Source organism: Chionomys nivalis, chromosome 26, assembly GCF_950005125.1.
Source record: "Chionomys nivalis chromosome 26, mChiNiv1.1, whole genome shotgun sequence".
NCBI classification, from domain to species: domain Eukaryota; kingdom Metazoa; phylum Chordata; class Mammalia; order Rodentia; family Cricetidae; genus Chionomys; species Chionomys nivalis.
The window spans coordinates 16,843,820-16,867,967 of NC_080111.1; the positions used below are offsets into that span (position 1 = coordinate 16,843,820).

Genomic DNA, 24,148 nt, shown 5'->3' on the forward strand with positions numbered 1-24,148 from the left:
AAATAGATCTATCATCACTAGTGAAACAGAAGCTGTTACTAAAAGTCTCTCAAAAAAAAAAAAAAAAAAAAAAAAAAAAAAAAAAAAAAAAAAAAAAAGCCCAGGGCCAGATGGTTTAAACGGAGAGTTTACCAGACTTCTAAAGAAGAGTAAACACCAACACTACTTAAATTATTCCACAAAAATTGAAACAGAAGGAACATTGTTCAATTCATTTTATGAGGCCACCATTACCCTTATACCCAAACCATGTTAGGACTCAACAAAGAAAAAAGTTAAAGGCCAATTTCCTTTATGAGCAGAGATGCAAAATAACTCAATAAAATACATGCAAACCAAATCCAAGAACACATTAAAAAGATTATCCCCCATGATCAAGTAGGCTTCATTCCAGAGATGCAGAAATGGTTGAACATAGGAAAATCTGTCAATGTGATTCACCATATAAACAAACTGAATAAACAAAAGCACACGATTATCAATTAGATGCAGAAAAGGTCTCTAATAAAATTCAACACCCTTTTATAATAAAATTCACAGAGAGATTAGAGATACAATGGACATACCTCAATATAATAAAAACAATTTTTACTATAGCAGGCCTATAATCAACAACAAATTAAATAGAAGCTCAAAACAATTCCACTACACTCAGGAACAAGAAAAGGTTGTCCACTAGCTCCTTATCTATTCAATATAGTACTTAACAAGAGCAATATAGCTGAAGGAGATCAAGGGGACACAAATTGGAAAGGAAGAAGTCAAAGTATCGTTATTTGCAGATGATATTATCATATACATAAGTAACCCAAAAAATTCCACCAGGGAACTCCTAGAGTTGATAAATACTTTCAACAAAGGCTGGATAAATAATTAATTCTCAAAAACAGCACCTTTACTATTTATAAATGACAAATGAACTGAGGAAGAAATCAGGGAAGTTTGCACAATAGCCTCAGATAATATAAAATATCTTGGAATAACTGTAGCCCAGCAAGGGAAAGACCTATTTGATAAAAACTGCAAGTCTTTGAAGAAGGAAGTTAAAGAAAATATCAGAATATGGAAATCTCTCCCACACTTATGGATTGGTGGGATTGACATAGTAAAATGGCCATCCTACCAAAAGCAATCTACAGATTCAATGCAATCCGTATCAAAATTCTATCACTATTCTTTTCAGATCTTGAAAGGACAATTTCTGAGCTTCATGTGGGAAAACAAAAAACTCAAAAATCACTAAAACAATCCTGAATAATAAAAAACTACTAAGGTATCACTGTGCCTGATTTCAGTTTGTACTGCAGATCTAGAAAAATCACATGGTATTGACATAAAAACAGGCAGGCTATCAATGAAATCAAATTAAAGACTCTAACATAAATCCACACAACTATGAACAACTGATTCGTTTTTTATAAAGAAGTCAGAAATACATATTGGAAAAGAAAACAGAGTCTTTGAGAAATGATGTGGTCAAATTGGATGTCTGCATGTAGAAGAATCCCAATAGTTAAGTATTTATCACCCTGCATAAAACTCAGGTCAAGTATGTCAAAGATCTCAACATAAAACCAGATGCACTGAACCTTATAGAAGAGAAACTGATGTATAGTCATGAATTCATTGACACAGAAGACAACTTCCTGAACAGAACACTGACAGTGCTGGCATTAAGATCAACAATTAATGAATAGGACTTCATGAAACTGAAAAGCTTCTGTAAGGCAAAGGACATCATCTATAGGACAAAGCAGCAGTTTACAGAATGGGAAAAAATTTACCAATTGTTACTCTGCATCTGATAGAGGACTAATTTCCAAAATACATATAAAAATCAAGAAACTAGATATCAAAAATAATTCATTTAAAATTTAGAATGTATAAAAATTAATATTAAGAGGAAGAATTTCAAAACAAAATCTTATACAAACGCAAGAACAACTGATTTGTCACAATGCTTTGATAGTAGATGAGGAACCAATGAAACCAGGAAATGAAGAAATCAGGATAAAAGGGACTAATTAGAAAAAAACTCATAAAAGAAGGGATCAAGCCTAGCTTTTCCACTTAGCAGATAGATGTCTCTGAACAAGTTACAGAATTTCTCTGGGCTTCAGTTATATCAACAACAAATAACAAATAATGTTGAAGATATCCAAAGAAAAATTAAGGTGTTTAAAGCAGCTGGCAGCATGCTGGCATATTCCAGGGTTCCATAAATAAGATGGTTCACCTGGTGTTGTGCAGGATATCCCACCTGCCCTGTTAAGTACTGAAGCTTATCACTTGTTTACCTCTATTGTGTGCATTGATGGAGAAAAGAAAGTGCCACCATTCAGATTCAGGTACAGAAAGGACTATTCTTTATCTTACACTAAATAAGCAAATATTTCTTGCATCCAGAATCTGATGTCATTAGTAACATCTAAATGAATGGCTTATCATCTTTCTTTCAGGAGCACAGACCTGAGCCAAAGTCTAAAGAAGCATAAATAAAAGAACTAATGTGATTCAATGACAGAGTATCAAGGAATTTTAGGAAGTGGTAACCTCTTGTACATGACACCCTGAGTCTCTTTTACTCTCACTGATGTTACAGCACAGCAGCACAAGACATCTGTATGACATCTGTTCTGGGCAACTGCTCATGAGATATGGAGCCCATCCTCCATGAGTTGCTAAATTTCTTACTTCATAGGTTAGTCCATGGTGTGTTATTTTTTAAAACAGTACAAAATGGACAAAATACTTGGTTTCACGACAATTTATGGGATTTAATGCTTTCTCACAAAAGTATCTCAAACAAAATTCAGTAACTTTCACTCTTTTGGGGTTCTTGTGAGCCATCCAGGCCTGCAGAGGAAAAATTGCCTTTCTGGGTAATTGCTGCAGGCTCCCCACTAAAATCAGGCACTTGCCCAGTGCAGTTGGATATGTACTCATTCTCAGTTGCCAGTTTTTTTTTTTTTTTTTTTTTTTTTTGGTTTTTCTGGACCGTTTTTAAGTAGAACTGGGAAACCTGACTGTTACTGGAATAGAAGCCAAAAATGCATGGCTACATCTATTTGGATCCCATACTTGCTGGACCTAGAAAGCTTGGATTGAGTCTTGGAAATAGGGCCCACAAAATCTTCCCTAAACTAAGGGGAAAGAGTAGAGAAACCCCAGGACCCTGGAGAAAAAGGCTGATTGTCCTCTGACTTGAGTCCTTTCTGTAGAGTATAAAATGCTTGTGGAGAAAAGGAAATTTCAGTATACCTACTGCAATGTCGAATAGCTGATTTTCTTTGGAGGTGGTGTCAGGAACTCCAGTTTGCAGAGTGAATTGGGAGTGTCAGGACAAGAAACTGTGCTCACTAAATGAGATGCACACAGTATTTGAGCTGTGCAGGATAGAGATGGGGCTTGAAGACAGAAATGAGGGAGAGCATGGTGTGTTCAGGGGAGACCCACTTCAACAAAGCAGATAAAAGATTAGATCATTGAAAGTAAAAATGATAAAAGCTAATAATTCTGAATTTCTTATCTATTGACAGAAGTTTCTGTCCCATCTGGTCCTGTTCAGTCCCAAAGAAACTCACAGAGGCTTATATTAATTATAAACTGTTTGGCCTGTTAACTCAAGTTGATTATTAACTATCTCTTACAACTTAAATTAACCCATAATTCTTATCTATGTTTAGCCATGTGGCTTGGTACCTTTTCTCAGTAAGGCATTCTCATCTTGCTTCCTCTGCTTCTGTATTACTACTATGTCTCTGCCTTTCCTCCTCCCAGAATTCTCCTTGTCTGATTGCCTTGCCTGTTCCTCCTGCCTGGCTACTGGACAATCAATATCTTATTAAACCAATACGGGTGACAATTCTTTATAATATACAAGAGCATTGCAATATCATTTCTCCCTTTTTTTTCTTTTCAAAAGAAGAACCCTGAATAAAATGTCCATTGTTTAGCTTATTTTCCTGACCATTATCCCTAATGACTTGCAACCAGCATTCTAAACAAAGACAAATATCAATAATCCATTTGGGGGGGGGAATGTGGGTGTCGTTTTTTAGGCTACTCCCTGCTGATTGGGAGCACTGCAAATCCTATGGGGACCTGAAGAAAATTTAGGATTATGGGCAAGTTCTGACTGGGGAATTCTGTGAGGCTGGATCATTTCAATCAGCTGTCCTGAGTTCTGGATGTAGAACTCAGAGGAAACTGCAACAGAGGTGCTTTGAAATGTTGAATCATCTGGGCCATCTGTTCCCACTGGAGATTTTTCAGGGGATCTTCCTTGATCAAATCTTATTTTTCTTAACCCATAATGAATCCACAGCCTCTCATTTCCTGTGGAAGCAAAACCTCTTCTCCAAAGTTTAAATACTTAAATTTTGAAGTCAAGGTGGTTGGATTAATCCAGCAGCATTTATAATCAAATGTCTTTTTGTAAGTGGAGACTGTGTTTTTGTCCCTGGTTTCCCAGGTCTGAATAATCACATAGAAACTATATTAATTACAACAGTGTTTGGACAATGGCTTAGGTGTATTCCTACCTAGCTCTTACATCTTAAATTAGGGTTAATTTCTATTAATCTGTGTATCGCCATGAGGTTGGCTTATCAGAAAGGTTCTAGCATTTTTCTCCTTCTACCTGACTCTACCTTCTTTCTCCCTGCTTTCAGTTTAGTTTTCTTGTCTACCTATATTTTTTCCTGCTATAGGCCAAAGCAACTTCCTTTTTAATCAATGGTAGCAAAACATTTTTATAGCATATGGAGGGGAATCCCACATCATCTTTTAGCATCTGTTGCTCCTTTTTTTTTTCTTACTCTATTTCATATTTTAAAAGACTTTCTCTATCCTTTTTCTTTTCTCTCCCAAGTTTGGGCATATTTTTAAACACACTGTAAACTGTTTGAAAGATTTTTTCCATCTGAATCTGTCTTTACAGTATATCTCAATCTTTTTCTGACCATATGAATCTTTAATCTGCTAAACTGCATGGCTAGAATTAAAGTGTGGCTTTGGTGGATGGTTCTGCCCATTCCTTAGCTTTTTAAGAATCTAGTTTCATGGCAGAGGTAATGGCAGGAGCCATATTTAGGTCACAACTCTGTGAAGTTTCTAGGTCCATGCCACCACCAAGAAGCCTGATGTTGGCTGCTCATAAACACCATTTAAGTGTTTGGTGGCAGAGTCTTTTAGAAGCGCCCCCATGAGGTTTCTGCAGCCAATGCTGAGTCAGAAAGCCATTTTTAAAGGATCCATGCCTCTGCTTGCTTCCAGCAAACAGTGTCTACCAGAGTAAAGATGGTTCCCAAGAAGCTGAGCTTGACTCTGTTCTTGTCTGTCTTGAATCTTTTTTTTAAGCTTTCTTGGGCTTTATGTGGAAATTCTTGCCAAACATTTAGGTGCCATTTGTAGCACAAATAATAAAAACACAGAGACAGATATTGTGGTTCAACCTGAAGATCAGAAAAGCAAAGCAGCCAAGCCACTAGAGAGCTCTTACCTCTAAGAAATCCTCAGACTGAAATAGCATGAGTTCCTGTCTCATCTCGGCTCATATTCCTCTCTAGTGCTGGGATTAAAGGTGTGAGCGACCACCACCTGGATCTATTTCTGTCTTGATCTTGTATAGCCCAGGGTGGCCTTGAACTCACAGAGATCTATCTGCCTCTGTCTCTCAAATCCTGGGATTAAAGGTGTATGAGACCACTGCCTGGCCTCTAGTGGCTTAGTTTTACCTTCTCATCTTCAGGTAAGCTTTATTTATTAAACAAATAAAATATCACTACCCTTATCATATACATGATTCTATTCTATAACCCTTATATGCAAAAACACTTTATTTGTAAAATATTGGAATATCAGTATAATATTGTACATGTTGCAATGCATTTTTCTCCTTTCAGCAACAAATAGAAGGGTGGTAACAGTCAAGTAATAGAGCCAGAAACACAGACTTGGACCTAATGTGTAAATTGAGCAGTGATGGCCAGGAAGGGAGTCCACAATACGGTGTTTTAAGGACTACCCTAAGCATCAACCTTTCACAATATTTGGCAAATGAAAGAGTGAATTTATCTCTGTGGGTGTCAATGTGTCATCATATTGAAAATTTTTAACTTAGCTCCAAATCTTAGGATTCAGTTTCTTCAAAGTACTCACAACCACAATCTAAATTCCACAGATTGTTTTTAGACGATGTGGTGTGATGTGGGATTCCCCTCTGTATGCTGTGAATATCATTGGTTAATAAAGGAACTGCTTTGGTCCTATAGCAGAGCTATAGGGGAACAGAATTAGGCAGGGAAAACTAAACTGAATGCTGGGAGAAAGGAGGCAGAGTCAGAGAGATGCCATGGAGCTGATGCCAGAGACAGATGTGCTTAAACTTTGCTGGTAGGCCACAACCTCGTGGTGATGCACAGATTAATGGAAATGGGTTAAATTAAGATGTAAGAATTAGTAAATAAGAAGCTAGAACTAATGGGCCAAGCAGTGATTTCAATAATACAGTTTCTATGTGATTATTTCAGGGGGCTGAGCAGCTGGGAACAAACAAGTGACCTGCTTGCAACAGTGGTGGTTTATTTTCATCTTGTTTTTCTTCTAAAAATAAACTTATCTGCATCTCCTTGCATACAGTCACCTCTGACCTGACAGACTTGTCACTGTTTGTTGGATGGAGCCTTAAGAGAGACTTTTCTGCAATCTCAAGTCAGGCTTAGTCACAGGAAGAGGCGATGTTTGCACTGTGTTACCAAGTTGGAAAACTACAAAACTGATATTTATTAATGAACCAATTGTTGCAAATGGAGGTATACTAGGCTTTGAAATAAAAAAATGACGGTAGACTAAGGAAGAAAGAGGAAGCCCAAGCAGAAGATGCCTGCCAGTCAGAAGGGAGAGGCAATCTTTTGCACGCCTGCCATTTTTGTGGTACTGAATTCACTGATCTCTGCTACCCGAGACTGTGAATTGGGCCCATTGTGTCTCATCAAGGAGACCTTTGCCTTGGTGCTTCCTAACACAACACTCTAACCGCCTTTCTCGATGGTGTGAGTCACTCCTTTAGAGATTGCATGATTGGTGATTAGTTGATGTCAGTCTAACCTGGGTAAAATCTAAACTCTGTGAGATCAGAAAACCAATGCTTTGGGTCCATTTCTGTATCAGCAGCATTGAGGACAGTATCACTCCATGAATGTTTGTGAACTGAAAGAAGAAAGAAAGTTCCCACCCATGCTCTGTCCAACTTATTACCTTTTATCCTGTGAGTTAACATCGGTGTATAGACTTTCCATACAGGTAATACCTCAATTATGAGTAAAAGTGGGTACTGGGTGCAAGCCCAGCTCTGCTACTTCTCCTACAATTGTATGCAACGGAAATTCCTGCAAACATGGAGATGTTCTGTTCAACACTACTCAACATATGCCACAAGGACCAAGAGAGGACTTCAAGTGTTGACTGGGCAACTATAAATTTGAATTTTTAATTTAATTTCATTTGGATTAATTTAAAGCAGCCATGTGTCCCTAATTATACCATACTCAAGAACACAATCTAGCTGAGCAATGCCAAGCAACATGTCTTAATCATTCTATGTCTGTATTTCCTTTTCAGTGAAAAGGGAATAATAATAGTACCTCATAATGTTGTTAGGAACCAATCAGACAATGTGTAAAGCCCTGGGGTACTTTGTATAACATGAGCCTCACCAATCTTACTTTGGAGGGTAAAAAGAGTTAGTTTGCAGTAACACTGAGTCCTTAGATGTGTTAATAATGTTAATCTAACATATAATGGATCATACAGAAACATAAGCACTGCCAAAGACTAAGATTATGTCAAATATGTGATGAGTTGGAAATTAGGGTAAATATAAAAGAAATTTAGGGAGACGGGTCAACAAGTTGGAATTTGCGTTGACTATAATCCTGCTTTTTGATTATAAAGAAGTCAGTACAGAAGCCAAACACTACAAAAAGGATTTCAAAATCAAATGCAATGGTTACCTTTATAAAGAAATTATGAAAAGTTTGTGTAATATCATAAAAGGGCACCTTTATATGCCAGGCTTTATACAGAGAAGAATTTATCTCCCCACATTTTTCTGTAGCTTAGAATATCCACTTTAAAACTGCACTGGAGGGGCAGGAAAGATGACTCAGTGGTTGCGAGTACTGGCTGCTTGTCCTAGAGAACCAGGGATCAACTCTCATTATCAACATGGTGGCTCATAGCCACGTGCAAGTCTGGTTCCAGAGGCTCTAGCACCCTTTTCTGCCATCTGTGGGTACCAGGCATGCACATGATACACAGACACACATGCAGACAGAACATCCATACACATAGAATAAAATAGAATTTAAAAAAGGATACCCAAGATGCTATACATTTTTACTTATAAATTATATTTTGTTTTAAAAATTCACAACAGTGAGAAAGTCAAATAATGTATAAAAAAATGATTGCAAAGCACCCCTATGGCTGTACTTTATGACTGCCCCAAGCAGCAACAAACTGATGTTATTTTGAAGGTTCCTTAACATTATTCTGATTCTGTGTCATCTTTTGGTTAACGTCTAAGTAGAATGTTCTTTCCTTACTGTAGAGAATTTTTTCTCTTTCATTTATAAACTTTGATTGCCTTTGGGTTTTGTTTTACTTTGTCTTCTAAAAACTTGAGCTTCAAATGATATTAAGAGGATAAAGCAAGAGGAAAAAGAGGGAGATGGAGAGAAGGGGGACGGAGAAGAGGAAAGAAGAGGAGGAGGAGGAAAAATGGCAGCAGGAGGAAGAGAAAGACCAAAGGAAGAAGAGGGGGGCCAGTGAGTGCAAGGTGCTCCTGTCTACACTGTACTTGATCAGCCCTTCTCCCACAGCCATTACATAAATGTCTGCAGATGCAGCAGAGGCAGAGGGACTGCTCAATGGCACTGCCGCTTCGGTCACATGACAGTCGCATCTGCTCCGTGCCTTAGACAGTACGCTCTGTGCCCTTTTTGTCCTTTACTTTTGTCCTCTAGATCGTCCTGCACTTCTTAGCTCTCAGATTTGATGGCTCTTGGGCTGATCGCTAAGAAAAGAATTTGGAAAATAATCTATCCAAAGACAAGGTTTATGCTCAAATGTATTAATGCTTACTTGGTTCTATAATGGTTGTATGTATTAAGGTCAAACGTACACACCGTATCTGATTTTAACACAAATACCTATTCCCAGTTCATTTTTTTTCTGATTCAGATGGTTCATTTAGCATACACAGCATTCCATATTCATGCACACAAAATGTTAAAACATAATTGAGTCTGCTTCATGGTTCATTATTTAGAAACATTAAGTAAGAAAATAGGGCTATGGAGCCTGCAGGATGCCTCAGGGTCAAGGCATTTGTTGCCAAGTCAAGTTTGATCCCTGGGCCCCACATGGTAGAAGCAATGAACCAACTCCTGCAAGTGGTCCTCATTCCTATATGTGTGCTGTGGCACACCTGTGTCCTCTACACACACACACACACACACACACATTAAAAAACCTAGTGTCGGCTGGGCAGTGGTTGTGCACACCTTTAATCCCAGCACTTGAGAAGCAGAGGCAGGCAGATCTCTGTGAGTTCCAGCCCAGACTGGTCTACAAGAGCTAGTTCCAGGACAGGCTCCAAAGCTACAAAGAAACCTTGTTTCAAAACTGCCCCCTCCAAAAGAAAACTTTTTGACTCATCTCATCAGAACATATTAAATAAAGTAACATGATCATCTCAATAAAAGCAGAAAATATATTCAATAAAATTCAAGATACACAATTTCAGTTCAACAAAGAAATATAAAAGAAGTTCTTTAATCTAATAAATAGTGATTGTTAACAATAAAAATATATGGCATATGTCATAGTGAGTACTAATTTTTGAATTTTTAATTTTATCTGTTTTTAAGGGAAATTATTTTAAAAACAGATAAAATTCAAAAATTTTTATGAGCAAGTATATTAGTGATAAAACTACATCTTAGAATTTTAACAGCACAAAATTGGAGAAAGTAGACAGTGATTAGCAGGTAGAAAAATGATCACTTTGTTTTTCCTTACACATACAAGCTGGCAACATAGCTCAGTGGTAGAGCACTGGCCCAGTATGTGTGAGTTAAGAACTACAATTCCCAGCACCACCATTCTACACACAAAGTCAACAACAACAAAAAACATACACATAAAAGCCCTAGTATAATACAGCTTAGAGGCAGAGCCCTTCCCAGCATATGTGAAGCCCTACATAAGATGCCCAACAAAAACCACACGCTAACACAAACACACACAGAGAACCAAGGGCAAACATGAGCATGTGTGTGTACAAATGTATCCACATGTGTGCTTATACACAAATGTATAACACATTTTTCATAATGTGTTTGCAGATGAACTGAAACAATTAATTTTATTAAATGCTAACCAAAGCAAAAATGATGGGCAAGCTAAATAACAAATCTACAAAAGAAAACTTAAGACCCTCTCATGATGTTAAGCCCAAGTTTGATTTCCTAAAAGTCATATTTCTACAGCAAACATGGGCAACATTTGGGGAATAAATACCTAATGCAGCAATTGTTCATATTAGCACAAGTCTTAGAGATGAAAAACTGCATTTTAACCCCATTCGGTGTTCTCAATAAATCTATTGCAATTAAAGTTTCAGCACTGTGGGGTCTCCTTTGTAATCTATAGGTTGGTTTGGGGTTTTTTTAGAGATGCTTCATTTTAAAAACTCAATTATTTAATAATCAAAGGAAAACTGTCCTTGTCAAGGACTTACATTGACTGCAGAGTTCCTCTCTGTGCTTTACACATTAAATTCTGCCCTCCTCCGCCAAAGAGTAAGTTTCCCACTGCTGTGCTGGTGTGCTATGCACAGCTGGAACATCCATGCGGTTTCAGATTTTCAGTTTGGTTTGTTCAGGTGTAGATGCTCTGGGGGGCTCTGGGGTTATGGTAGGGCATCCAGAGCTAAGGAGAGGGATTCTGAAGAGGATCAAGAACTCCCCCACTAGGAGATGGAAAAGAAAGGCCCGGCATTGTGCAGAAAGAGTGCTTTTTGGTGGTTTCATCTAAAGAATTGTCTGTCCAGGTTCTCAAATAGATAAAATAGGAACCAGATAATGTTCAGGAACTGCTTTGGGGTAGGGAAAATGGGATAGAATTTATGCCTTCTCTGAGTAGCATCCAGAGGAGAGAGCAGAACTCATTCATTTTCTCTTGCTTAAGAAATTAAACTGTAATAAGTAGATAAATGCCAGTAGTTAAATCAGATGATTAGTGTTTCATTTTGGGTGTGTGAAGCAAGCATCTTTTTTCTTTTTGCCTGTGACTAAGACCCATGGTCTGTGTTACTGAAAATATTTATTTTTAATTTGAAAGTCTTGAATTTTTCTTAGGAAATGGAATTTCTACCTCTATTTTCTAAGTTTGCAAAACACTGTCAAGGTTACTGCAGAGATCCAAACATAGTGCCCAGCTTATGGCCACTTACACTAAATGACTGGTTAGAGCATTGTAATTCTGAATTCATTAACTCGGTGACTTGCCAAATGTCCTGAAGGGGGAAGGTTTTGCCAATGACACCTTTAAAGAGATAGTCAACAGAAAGTCACAACAGACTATTCAAAGTTCTAATACTTCATAGAAACTAGTTTCTCTGAATTTTAACACCAAAGTAAGAAACTAAAATAATATCTAAAGGGATGTATTCAGGGAAAGAAACTTCCTCTATTACTGCACATAATCTAATTAATTTTTTCCTTTTCTTTCTCAACTTTCACGAGTTATTCTGCACTCTCCATCCTCCCAAGTGTTATCTTGAGAATAACTTCAAATAGGAAGTGTGCCCCAGGACATGACCCTGTGAATGGCAAAGTTCTGAAACACTGGAGATGACGGGTATGGAGCTCCCCCTAGAGACCATCCTGTGGTCAGTAGAGGGGTCCTGGGTCCTGTGCACTAGGGCTGGGTGGACGCTGCCCCATGTCCTGTGTAAGCTCTTCTCACTGGAAGTTAAAAAGGCCCTCAACCGTGCTTGCTGGCATCCCCAGAAGTCAAATCTGATGGAGCAGGTTTATTTGGTCAACTCCCTTGTCAACAACAGCACTGGACAGTCCCCACACAAGGGATCTCCACATTATGTAAGGCACAGAGCTTTCACTTTCCTGTTGTTCATCTGTCCTTTGGATCACAGTCAGACATGTAGTCATAGCAAACTTACATACTCACTTCACAATAACCTGATGGTTCAAATTAAAATAGAGACATCAATAAGAAAAACTAGCCTATTTTTAAAAAGCAAAACAAATACAAGGAATTAACATGTTTATAAATAACTGGATCTTTATTCAGCCATATTTTCTTCTTTGCTTAGAAAAAATAAGACACAATAATGAAAAACCCAGTTTTCCATATATCATAACTATATTAAAAATATCACAGAACGAAAAACTTTCTACTTCTAAAATATTTTCATTAAATGATGTCATTAGAGACTGAAGCATTCGATTTTGGCTTGATAATGGTGAAAAGTATTTATCAGTTGGAAAAGCTTCATATGAGAACCTAAGTGCTTGGGTCTTGAACAGTTAAAAAAAAAAAATGCTCCCCACAAGGTTTAAACTCAGCTTCCCTTTCCAAGATTCTGCAGTCAAAGTTACAAAAAGTTTACAGTTATCTCCAAAATACATTCCTTCTTCTTTGAGTTGTTACCCAGACAAATAAAAAGGGCAATCACTAGGCCTGTTAACACCAAGTTAAACTCCTAACTGAATGTGCTTTGTTAGCAATGTGTAGAACTCAGTCCAGGAACCACAATGATTTTTTACAATGCTGTACAATGTATCCACTCTTTTCTCTCTTACTCCTCAGAACAGGGTAGATTAGTCACACATGTGACATAATTGTCACTTGCTAGGTGGGGCACTGTGATTGCAATTGTTTCTTCACACTAAATTCTGTGGTTACTAATGACGTCTCCAGTCCTGAGATCTTCAGCCATAGCACTAACGTCAGAACAGCACGGACAGCTAAGCTTCCCAAAGCCTAATGTGGGATTCTCTCAGTGTCTGGTGTCTCATGGGCATTAGCTCAATAGCCCTGAGAGCACAAAAGATAAATATTTCTGTTCGGTCTCTTCGATTGTGAAGCCCCGGCTCTGCTACTTATCCACCAGGCTAAGGTTGCTCCCTGGTCTTGTTCTGCTTTAATTTCACCCTACATTTGAAGTTTTCCTAGTATTTGATTTCTTGGTAAAAGCACAGCAAAACATGAACAGCGGGTAATATATTTTTCATGTCTATAACACTTTGAAATATTCTATAATCTTATGAGTTCTTATACAGTTGTATAAGCCTAAGAAAAATAAACCCAAGAAAATGAAGACATATTTAGATGGGCTAAGTGCCTGGAAGTGTCTTGAAAGATGATGATAGCTAACAGTTAGCATTACATTTCACAGTACAGCCTAGTGCAAACATATATGTGTACTCATGTAAATATTTTAAATACATTTTATAAGGGTACACATATATTGCTCTTTGGGCTGACGAGGGAGGGAGACTTGATCGGGGGAGGGGGAGGGACATGGGAGGCGGTGGCGGGGAAGAGGCAGAAATCTTTAAGAAAGAAAGAAAGAAATTTTTAAAAAGACCCTTATTTTCTGCAATTTTTATTCTGTTTTAATCCAGTGTCAGCATTGATGAATAATCTATTAAACAGATGTTATAACCATCCAACGGTCACTATCTATGGCTTTTAAAACAATAAGTACAGAATTCCTTTCTCTGTGAAGGTTTTTGTAATATAGGTGGTTAAAAAGTCTAATCATCTTGTTAAAACTAAGTTAATAAATGCATAGGCTCACAATATCACCAGTAATTAATACTCTTGTATTAATTAAATCAATCTAGTATAGCTGTACATATTCTGTAATGTATTATAAATACACTCATCTGAATACTCTCTGAGTTCCCCTTTAGAGACATTACAGAAATGAGTTTAACCTTTCAATTCTCTACCTAGAGTTTATAAGGTAGGATTATATAAGAACACCTTGTTATATCCCACAATGACATTTTCCTTTCTTATATTGGCTTGCTTTGATATTCAGCATTTCCATCACCACACAAGAAGTCTAACCATCTCTGCTCTTGGACAGCTTGATCTTCCAGTTTATCATAGCTCCCTGTGCAAGGGGCAAAGCCACATGTCTTGATAAATAGTATCAAGTATTGTACATTTCCACTTTCTATTCTGTACAAAGTATTTTTTGAGTCATTGAGATGCCAAACTTAACAGGCCTCTGATGTTCTTAGATCCCATCCCATAGCCATTCGATCTCGAGCCTCATCCTCCATGTTTTGCTGACAGTTCACTAATCTTTGGTTTCCTTTGTCTATGTCCCTGTCGTTCACCACAGCTTGATCAATTCTCCTATTTGTTGAATATTGGATCTCCTGTCAATGTAACACACATTTCCTATCTCAGTATTTTTAGCTCCTCATCTTGATTTTCTTTGAAAGCAACTAAGAACCATGTAGAACATTTTTCCTACACCCAGACTATTTGCAAAACACCTTTAAATCGAGAGTCCTTGACACATACTGTGGTTTAGATAAAACCGAGGACTCTTTCAATTACCCTCAGATATTCCTTTCTAATAGGGCACATAATGGTAAGAATTCTCTTGACTAGTTAAATTCTGTATGCCCACTTCTGAGTTAAGGGCACTTTTCAAATATATAACTATTTGCTGCTGATTGCTATTACCCTTACTTACTCCTCCACTAGCCCATTCATTGATAAATCATAATCTCAAAATTATATATAGCTGGGAAACTAACTTCACTCAGACTAATCTTCAATATCTTTCTTCCTTTTGTACACATACATAGGCAGCCTCTTTGCTGTTACAGGTCTTGATTTCATTAGGCCAAGAAAGACGCCAAAATTAATTATGGCCAATTCCATACCAGCAAATCTATTTCAGAAATGTGTCCTCTCATGCCAGAGAGATGACTCGGTGGTTAAGAACACTTGCTGCTCTTCCAGATAACTTAAGTTCAGCTTTTGGTACCCATGTCAGACAGCTCATCATCACCTATAAGTCCAGCTCCAGGGTATCTGATACCTTCTCCTTCCTCCATAGGTTTGATCGCACATGTGAGCCATACATGCACGCATGTATGGCATGTGTGTGTGCAGGAATACACACAAAAATAAATCTTAGAAAAGAAATGTCTGCCTTCTTTAGTCTTCTAGGAAGAGGTCAGAGTTTGTGTCTCTGCTGGAATAAAAATAAAGCCCTTCCTCTTGTAAGTCATTCATTTTCCTATTTTATCTCAGCAGGAAAGATGAAAAAGATGATCAAGATGACACCTAGAGTGATCAAAACTTTTAATGGTCAGAATGCTGGGCCACTGGCACATTACAGAACCGAGCCACGGTGATGATGTCAAATTGTGTTTAATTATGATGTTACATCTGTGAACGTCCAGGATGAGAGCTGTTGTTATTGAGCTTCTAAATGCTCAGTGACTTTCATAACAACACGGTCTTTAAGTCATTAAATAGTTTATCTACGATTTGTATCTGAAGCAGTCTCTTTCTGTCAGCATTAATATCTTGCCTGTTATTATTAAAAGTAAAGGTCAGCCTTTCTGTCGGTCCCCCTGTCAAATAAAAATTCTCATTGACTCATTATGATAAGGAAAACTCCCATTAATTAAAGATGGCGCTGACCCCCAAAGTTCAACTGTATTATGGAAATTATACTTTAAAAGTGATCTAATTATCATATCATTAATCCCTCAAATTGGAATTCTCCTGGAGTGTTCTTTGCTTCACGCCAAAGTGTTCCAAGTTCTCTCTCTACACACTTATTTCTTTACACATACTAAGAAGTGGTCACAGAACCACCATACCAGCCATAGGTTCTGTGTCTGTTTTTTTTTTTTTTTTCATTTAAAAGTTTGTTTACTTGGAAAGATTTCTGAGGTAGGTGCAGTATAAATGCTGACCTGGACTCTTTCCTCAGTCATAGCATCATTACAAAGAGCAACTGCTAGATAGGTATTTTAACAGGAAGCTTCTATTACTCTACACTCTAGTTAGGCTTTCAGTATATTTATTAATTATTTATGAATAAATAACAGATTGCTGACATTTTTATTATAGAAAAACTAATATGCAGCTTTGTGCCAGGAGCGTGGAGCCCATAGCAGGGCGTAGTCATATGGCTTGTGTGGGTCCTGTTAGGTTTCTCAGATCTTCACTTAAAACCCTGCTGTTAGAAAAATTGTTTGTTTTGACATTTACATTAATATATTTTACAACATCACTTAAATTGTCACTTTCCTTGTCATGCTACATATAAGAAAAAAGAAACAGTTTCTAAAATTATTTCAAATAATTTCCTTGCCTGTTTGGAGTGGTGAATAGAAAGATCTTTGAAAATATATTAATTTTTTAAATTGACAGATAAAATTGTGCATACTCATTATGTACAATGCTGTTAGGAAATGAAAACACCCTTCACTACCCCCACACACCCTTCCCTCTGCACCTGCAGGGACATTTTCAATTGTCTAGTGGGGAAAGATGCTTGTTTAGGGGTAGTTCAGACACTGGATGAGGGTGGATTAGCTTCCTCTCGAAGTATTTCCTGACATAGTGTAGGATAGGTTGGCTTCTCCTTCATGTAAGAACTTTCTCCCTAAAAACAGGTCTTTTGATTGTCCTGAACACAAAGTTTGCACTTGAGTAAATGCCAAGCTTGTTCCCTCTTGGGAGCTGCCCCTTCCCAGCTCTGCACTTCTGAGCGGGCACTACAAGCTCTCTGGGAGGTCAGTGTGAATAAATCTGCACCAGTGCCCTGGATGAAGAAACACAAAACCCTAGAAAACACTCTCTGTTCTGGTACTGAATGTCCCTGGAGTTCATTAAAAAATAAATTTAAAAAAATAAAATAAAACCTGGAACAGGTCCCACTCTTCAAAGACAGCCAAAATTCGTGATTCTCACATCAAAGCACCATTCTGAATAACATTATTTGTTGGTGCTGTTTTTACTGATGTCTTTTCTTTGTGAGAGACTAAATGGTAATAGAAAAAATATGTTGAAGACAGATATGATTGATTGTTTCTTAGTGTTGTAATAAAGATCATTACTTGAACATCAGATAACCCTCCATTTGGAAAAATCATCACGAAACTGGCCACCATGTTACAACCATAACCATCAAAGAACAAGAAAGTGTTTCTTCAGTGAAGCTGCTGTTGAGGCCACCAAGATGAATGTCATGACTCTCATGGCTAATTCCTTCTCACTGCAGGGCATGAGAAATCTAACACTCATTCTAATATTTCTTCAATATGATAATCATTCTTCACTAATTAACTCAACAGAAATTTATTGAATATATAGCATGTGCCATTTATATAATACTACTAGGCACCTTGGTAAGTCGACAACAACCACTCCTAACGGTCACATAGTGTTGTTTGGGTTTCATTTTGTTTTACCATGAGCCAGATCCCGATATACACATTAGTTCATTTCACTGCACAAATGTCCCAAAGTAATTACAACCATTTGCAGGTTAACAACTCAGGCATAGAAAGCAGTTTCTGGGCTCACAAAATAGCACCAGCACTGAACTTGCACCATGCATCTTTTAACCCCAACATATATGCATGTTCTTGAACTCTTTATCATATAAAGAAAAACGTGAGGTCCAACTATCAGTATTCTGGGGACAACAGACCTTTTATAAACACATGAGCAATCTGTAATATCAAATGCTCATGGAAAAGAGCAGGGTGTCATGAGAGGGGATGACTTAACACTGCAAAGGTTCTGCATAAAAGACTTAGAGCCAGAGAAATGACCTTTGGTGACTCTAAGTAAATGAAGAAAGTTAGTTGGCTAAAAGTACTTATGAGGGAACTAAGACAAAGATGCTGGGAGACACTGAGCAAGCAAACCAGCACTTTGCCCTCACTGGTGCCGCTCCCTGCTGGCACACTCAGGAGCCGAGGATGGGCTGGGGGAGATGAAATTCACTTCTGTTCTATTACCTCCTGAATAAGAAACCTAAGCTGCATAAGATCCCCTCCATCTCACAGATAAAAGTGAACACTTCCTTGTTAGCTGTCTTCCACCAAGAAGTCTAGAGCAGAAACAAAGCCTTCAATTCTACCATATCTTAGCTGATGCAAAAGAAAATATCTCCTTGGCTATGTAAGTTTCTAGAAACAACTTAAGATCTACAATAAGTAAGTCAAGCAAATAAAACATCTCCGTAGAGTTTGGCTATTCCTGGACCTTGGGAATATTGGGATATTATATAATCCTGGAGAATGGAACACTGCTTCAGAGAGACAGCGATAGAGGATGAAGTGTTTGAGCAGTCAAGTTCCCTTCGCTGTTGACTTAAGGAAAAAATGAGACTTCATTATCTCACCTGACAATTACAGATGCATTTTCCCTTTGTGTTACAGAAATCACAAAAGAAAAAAGTTTATCTTTTCTTTTCAAAGAGTTTTCTGTCTGAAGATATGAGAAAGATTTGCATCACTATTTATCTCGTTCATCATTTTATGCCCAGTCTCTATACTAGGCAGTGTGTGTGTGTGTGTGTGTGTGTGTGTGTGTGTGTGTGTGTTTGCTCCCAAAGGCAGAGTGACATATTAGTTTCTAAAAAGTTCCCCTTCTCTTCCTCTTCCTTCTTTCTCCCTCCTCCTCCTCCTCCTCCTCCTCCTCCTCCTCCTCCTCCTCCTCCTCTTCATTTTGTTTTGTTTTGTTTGGGGGTTTTTTGGTTTGTTTGTTTTTGGTGTTTTGTTTTGTTTTGAGACAGAGTCTCTCTTCACAGATGACTGTCCTGGAACTCATTATATAGTCCAAGCTGGCCTCATACTTACAGAGATCCACCTGCCTCTGCCTTCTGAGTGCTGGGATTAAAGTTTTGGGACAGGGTTGCCGTTGGCCATGCCAAAGGAGAAGTGAGTTTCAATTGAAGTTTCAGGTGTCAGCCCACCAGAAGGGAATCCTCTGATGAGACAATCTTGTCTAGACAAGGCCATGGGACTGCAGAGCCAGGAATGTCTTTTGCTTCTGTGTGCCTTTACATGTTTGCTGTGGTTCTCTTTCTCTAGTATCTAGCATGGTGTGAGTGGACACGAGATCTCCACTGTCTGTAATATAGTGTGTTTATCTCTTGGAAACATCCTGTTCTACTGGACATTTTTACCTATGGATTATCAAGATGGACCCCTCCCTAAGCTGTGCTGTCTAATTTGATAATAATAATGATAGCCTTTACAGAGTTTTGATGAATAAAAATAAATACAAGGATATGTTTCACAGCTAGGGTTTGTGAGTCTCACCTAAGGCACTGCATGGATTGGAGCTCAAGTTAATGACTAACATTTGAGTCCCAGTAGCCCAGCTGGTTTAAATTCTTTTAACCTTAATTCTGCAAGATGTGTTCATGGGTCTCAGAGTGCATCACAGCTGAAACAAAGCTTTGAAAATAACAAAGTTAGACTAAGATGTTTTTGTTAAATAATTATGAGGCAAAATTCCCAAGAAGGCAATCTAAAGCTTTAGAAAGGCACACAGTTGAATGAAGAACTCTTTAAGGTCAGGATACAAGAGCAAAGCAGCCCAATTACTACTGGCTGACACACTGCCCTTGCTAGCTTTGTTTGATGACCAAGGGTGATGTGATTAATTCCTTATACCCACTTCTACCCTCAAACTCCTGATTTAAAACTATTAATGAATGGATATGTACCCTAAAGATTTAAAGCAGAGCTGACTGATTCTTTTTCATTTATAAACCTTTAGGTTTGTGATTCCTTATAAGATTACTTTTCAAGATAAGTAATAAAGTCATTGGCCCTTCCTTTGTAGCTGCAAAATGCAGCCTGCCAGTAAAAGACCCGACAACAGCACCTTGCTTGCCGCATGGCTAATCTGTAACAAGTTGCTTGGGTGTGAATATATGCGGGTTCTTGGGATACTTTGTTCTTCACCTGCAATACATAAAATGTTTAGTAATGTGAGCGAGATGAAAAACATGATTTCCCTGTAATCATTCACTTGAAAAATGGAATGCAACTGTTTTGACTCTGGTACTGCCTGGAAGATTCTGTTGGGGTATAAAAGCTGCATAACAACATGAGATAGAGAATGAAAAGAATAAAAAGGAACACATCAAGAGAGTGTGTGAGTGCCTTTCCCCCTAACTACTCCTCAGATAGTGGATTCCTATCAAAGCCCCGTGCTGCTGGAGGCTGGCCTCCCAGACAAGAGGTACAGGGTTTCTCTTCATAGATCTGACTGTCCTGGAACTTACTATGCAGTCCAGGCTGGCCTTGTACTTACAGAGATCCACTTGCCTCTGCCTCCTGTGCACTGGGGTTAAAGGCACCAGGCTCATTAAAAATTCTTGATATCATATTGTTACAAAACAACCTACATTCGTCATCTTAATGTATCACCTCATTTAGGACTTGGTACTTTACTTGACTTACGATGCTACCATGTTAAAAATAATTAGATAACCACACATGCGCGCGCACACACACATACACACACGTTAGTTATTTAGCTTTCAAATTAAGGTTAAAGAGTATCCAATAATAAAATACTATATTAAATCTCACCTTTCATATTTAGAAAATGTTCCTTTAGATTATTCTGGGTAATTGAATTATAAATATGAAAATTTTATGAACATTAAAGAGTACTAAAAAAGAAGACATCCAAAGTTCATCATCACTTCCAGAGAGCGTTTAGTACATTATATACTATGGTACATTTCTTGCATCCCCCAAATTAATAAAAACTAAATTCCATGTTGAATATAGCATTTCTCATAAATATCTTTTAGATCTCATTCTTTTAAAATTTGTAGATATACCTGATTTGATTCTTAATTGATCTCTTGTCATAAGCCATCATTTTATTAATATAGTTAGTTAACAAATGAAACTAGAAGTAAAATAACAGATTTCAGAGGGTTTTAAAAACATACCTTGTAGGGATCCTAAATTCTCCGGATGAAGAAAATTCCCTCATACATACTGCAGCACAAACTCTATCATCACATTTTCATGGAATGGAAATCAAGATAGTACATTTATGACAAGTGTCTGCATACCTAACATTATGTTTCATTGCTCCAGAGTTTAGTATGTTCTACATTATCTGTTTTAGGAAAAGGGAAAAGGCTACAATGAAGTGTATGCTAACTTTGAAAGTGATGATTTCCCTCAAAAGATAGCTTTCCTTAATTTTTATTTAAAAATATAGTTTTAGAATATAAAACCTCACCAAAATATATAGTATTTAACTCTGTGTTTTTGGAGAAGTACCACAAACTACTCTCAGATCTTACAGAGGTCTGAGAAGTAATCTAATTTGAATCACTAGTCTAAATAGGTCATTTAACTTAGAAGAATTAAAATTAGCAGTGTAGGGTCAAGTAACATATGCATCCTGTTTGCACTGTTCTTTTTGAAGTCAACGCAGAGGAAAGTGTCACGAACAGGTACAATACCTGAGTCTACTGAAAATCTCAGTCATTCTGCTTCTGAAACACCCCTAAAATTAACAAAGTAAAAAGACACAGAGCAAGCAATTTGTTCAGGTTGGGGAGGTAGAGGGGTAAAAGGCAAATACCCTCATTTACATACAGGAAGAAGAGAGCATGCTCATCCCTTGCTTTTCACACAGTACTTTGACACTAAAAGCAAAATTAGCAAGACAAAGCTAAGACTAACACTCCAATATGCGTTAGGCTCACATAGGCTTCACTTCTTCTACAAAACCAGCAAGATTATGAACCTTTCCAGAAACACATACAGTGCCTGTGATCCGAGTTCTTAGGAACTATAGGCTCGCAAAATAACAGCAACCTTAGCATGGTCCAGCACCTTTAACTATTTCCTCACACACTTTGTGATGAACTCAGTGGTTAAATCCCCCCTCTCCTGGAAGACTTCAACTATAGAAGAAACAGTACCTTAAAACTCAGTGACTTAAACAATAATAACACATAAATGAAGACGTTTAACTGCCAGAAACCTTCAAGGTCCCTCCAATCCAAAGGACTTCAGCAATGTGTCAGGAACTCAAGGACCCTGATTTCAGAAGAGGAGGCAGGTACAGTGGTGGCAAGGGAGGTGTCAGAAGACCAGTGTGTTCAGCACTCTTCAAAGCACCCACCAGAAAATGCACTCATAATTATTTCTTGATTGAAAGTAACTTTGATGCTGGGGGAACGGGGGCTTCCTATTGCTTAGCTGGCAACAATCTACCCTGTATGAATAGGAGTGCTGCCATGCTAAAGAACAGCCTTTCCCCATATCCACTTTCCCAACAGGGCTTCCCCCAAATGAGATCTTGAGAAATCCCGACTCCCTCAAGACCTCCCAATCTGTTTAGAGAGAAGATGGAAGGACCTTGGCTGACAAGGAGACTCTGGGGGTGTGGCTTTGAAGAACTGCTAAGGAACACTCTAAGCTACATTTTTATTTTAAAGAAAACCCGGGGGGGGGGGAGCGGACTTAGCAAAATTAGATTTTACTCATCACCAGATGGATGATAAAATATTTATGGTTGCCCAAGACAAATTTACACGCCCCCCTCACACACACATCCTGAAGCAAAGACAGAAATAATCCCAGGAAGGACTAAACAGACTGGCTTGATCCTTCGACTACAGCATCTCTAAATCCGCTTTTCACCCGCTTGTACCAGTCTTTCCTAGACACACACACACACACACACACACACACACACACACACACACACACACCTTGTCTCTAAGCGGCGACTTCTCCGCCCCCCAATCCCATCTTCAGTTCTGAGCGGACTCTACCCAACAAGGGCTCAGCCTCCAGGGCGTCCCTCTGGGTGGCGTCCCTAGCACTCCGGAGGTTCGGAAAAGCCTGGGGACCTGGCACCAGTGCCTAGGCTGAGGAACCCGGGGGTTCCTCCTACCACACCCCTCAGCCTGAGAGAGGATTAAGTTGTCCGGACTGCAGAGCTCAGGGAGCGGTCCCTCCCACTCCAGCCCCTCCCGAGCTAGGACACCCAGGGGTCCCCCGCCTCCGCGGAGGTGAGCGCGCACTCACCGGAGGTGAGCTGCATCCAAGCACAGATCTTGTACACGGTGGCTGTGTTGCAGAAGAAGAAGAGGGTAAAGCAAACGATGCAGGCGATGATGAGCATCATGGAGAGGCCAATGAAGAACGAGGCGGCTTTGAAGGCGCCCGAGGGCAGCGTGGAGAAGTCCGTGAAGCTACCCCTGCAGGTCAGCTCCCGGGAGAAGCCGTTGCCAATGCAGTAGTGAAAGAGCCCGAAATAGCCGGCTTGCGGGGTGTCCACGCCGTCGCCGATCCAGTAGGGCTGGATGAAGCACACCACGTTGACGATGGCAAAGCAGATGGTGAAGATGGCCCACAGCACGCCGATGGCCCGCGAGTTCCGCACATAGTTGGTGTGGTACAGCTTGGCAGCCTCCTGAGCCGGGAGCATCGCGGCGGCGGCGGCGGCAGCTCCAGGCATTCTCCCCCTCCTCCTCCGCCTCCTGGTCCTCCGCCTCCCCCCGCCTCTGGGCGCGCAGGAGACACACTCGCGTTGCAACTCCCCTGCCTCCTCCTCAGCCCAGCAGCACCAGTTCTAGAGTCTGCATCCTCGCTCCCGGAAGGAGGGCGGGGGAGCGCGGAGCACCCCTCCGGCTCGCCTGGCACAGCCTCAACACCCCCCCACACACACACACACACATACACTCCTCCCCGCCGCCTTCTCTCCCTCCCTCCTGGCCCCGACTCCAGCCCTGCTCAGTACCCTCCACCCTTCTGCCCGCTGCTGCAGCTGCTGCAGCCGAAGCCAGGAAGCCCTCAAGCCCCCCATTCCCTTTCCCGCCTCTGAGTCCCTATCCTGCGGGGTACTGCTGGTGCCCCGGGGCGCGAAGGTGGCTACCCTGAGATGCTTCTTAAGTGTCAGGCAGGAGCCAGAGTAGCGGCTATGGAGTTGTGAGAATCAAGGGGGCGAGCGCGCCCACAGGAATCCTAGAGGCATTCCCTGGATCCAGGAGGAGGCTAGT

At 39.4% G+C, this 24,148-nt stretch overlaps 1 protein-coding gene across 3 annotated transcripts in view; it reads right to left on the minus strand.

The window, feature by feature from the left end:
* The window catches only part of Lhfpl3 (LHFPL tetraspan subfamily member 3), a 395,254-nt gene extending 371,549 nt beyond the window's left edge, over positions 1-23,705 (minus strand). For all 3 annotated transcript variants that reach the window (XM_057758605.1, XM_057758607.1, XM_057758606.1), the window contains exon 1: positions 23,175-23,705. In XM_057758605.1, the coding sequence (XP_057614588.1) occupies positions 23,175-23,607 (433 nt within the window). In that variant the 5' untranslated portion in view covers positions 23,608-23,705. The remainder of the gene's footprint in view (positions 1-23,174) is intronic.
* Between the last annotated feature and the right edge of the window lie 443 nt (positions 23,706-24,148).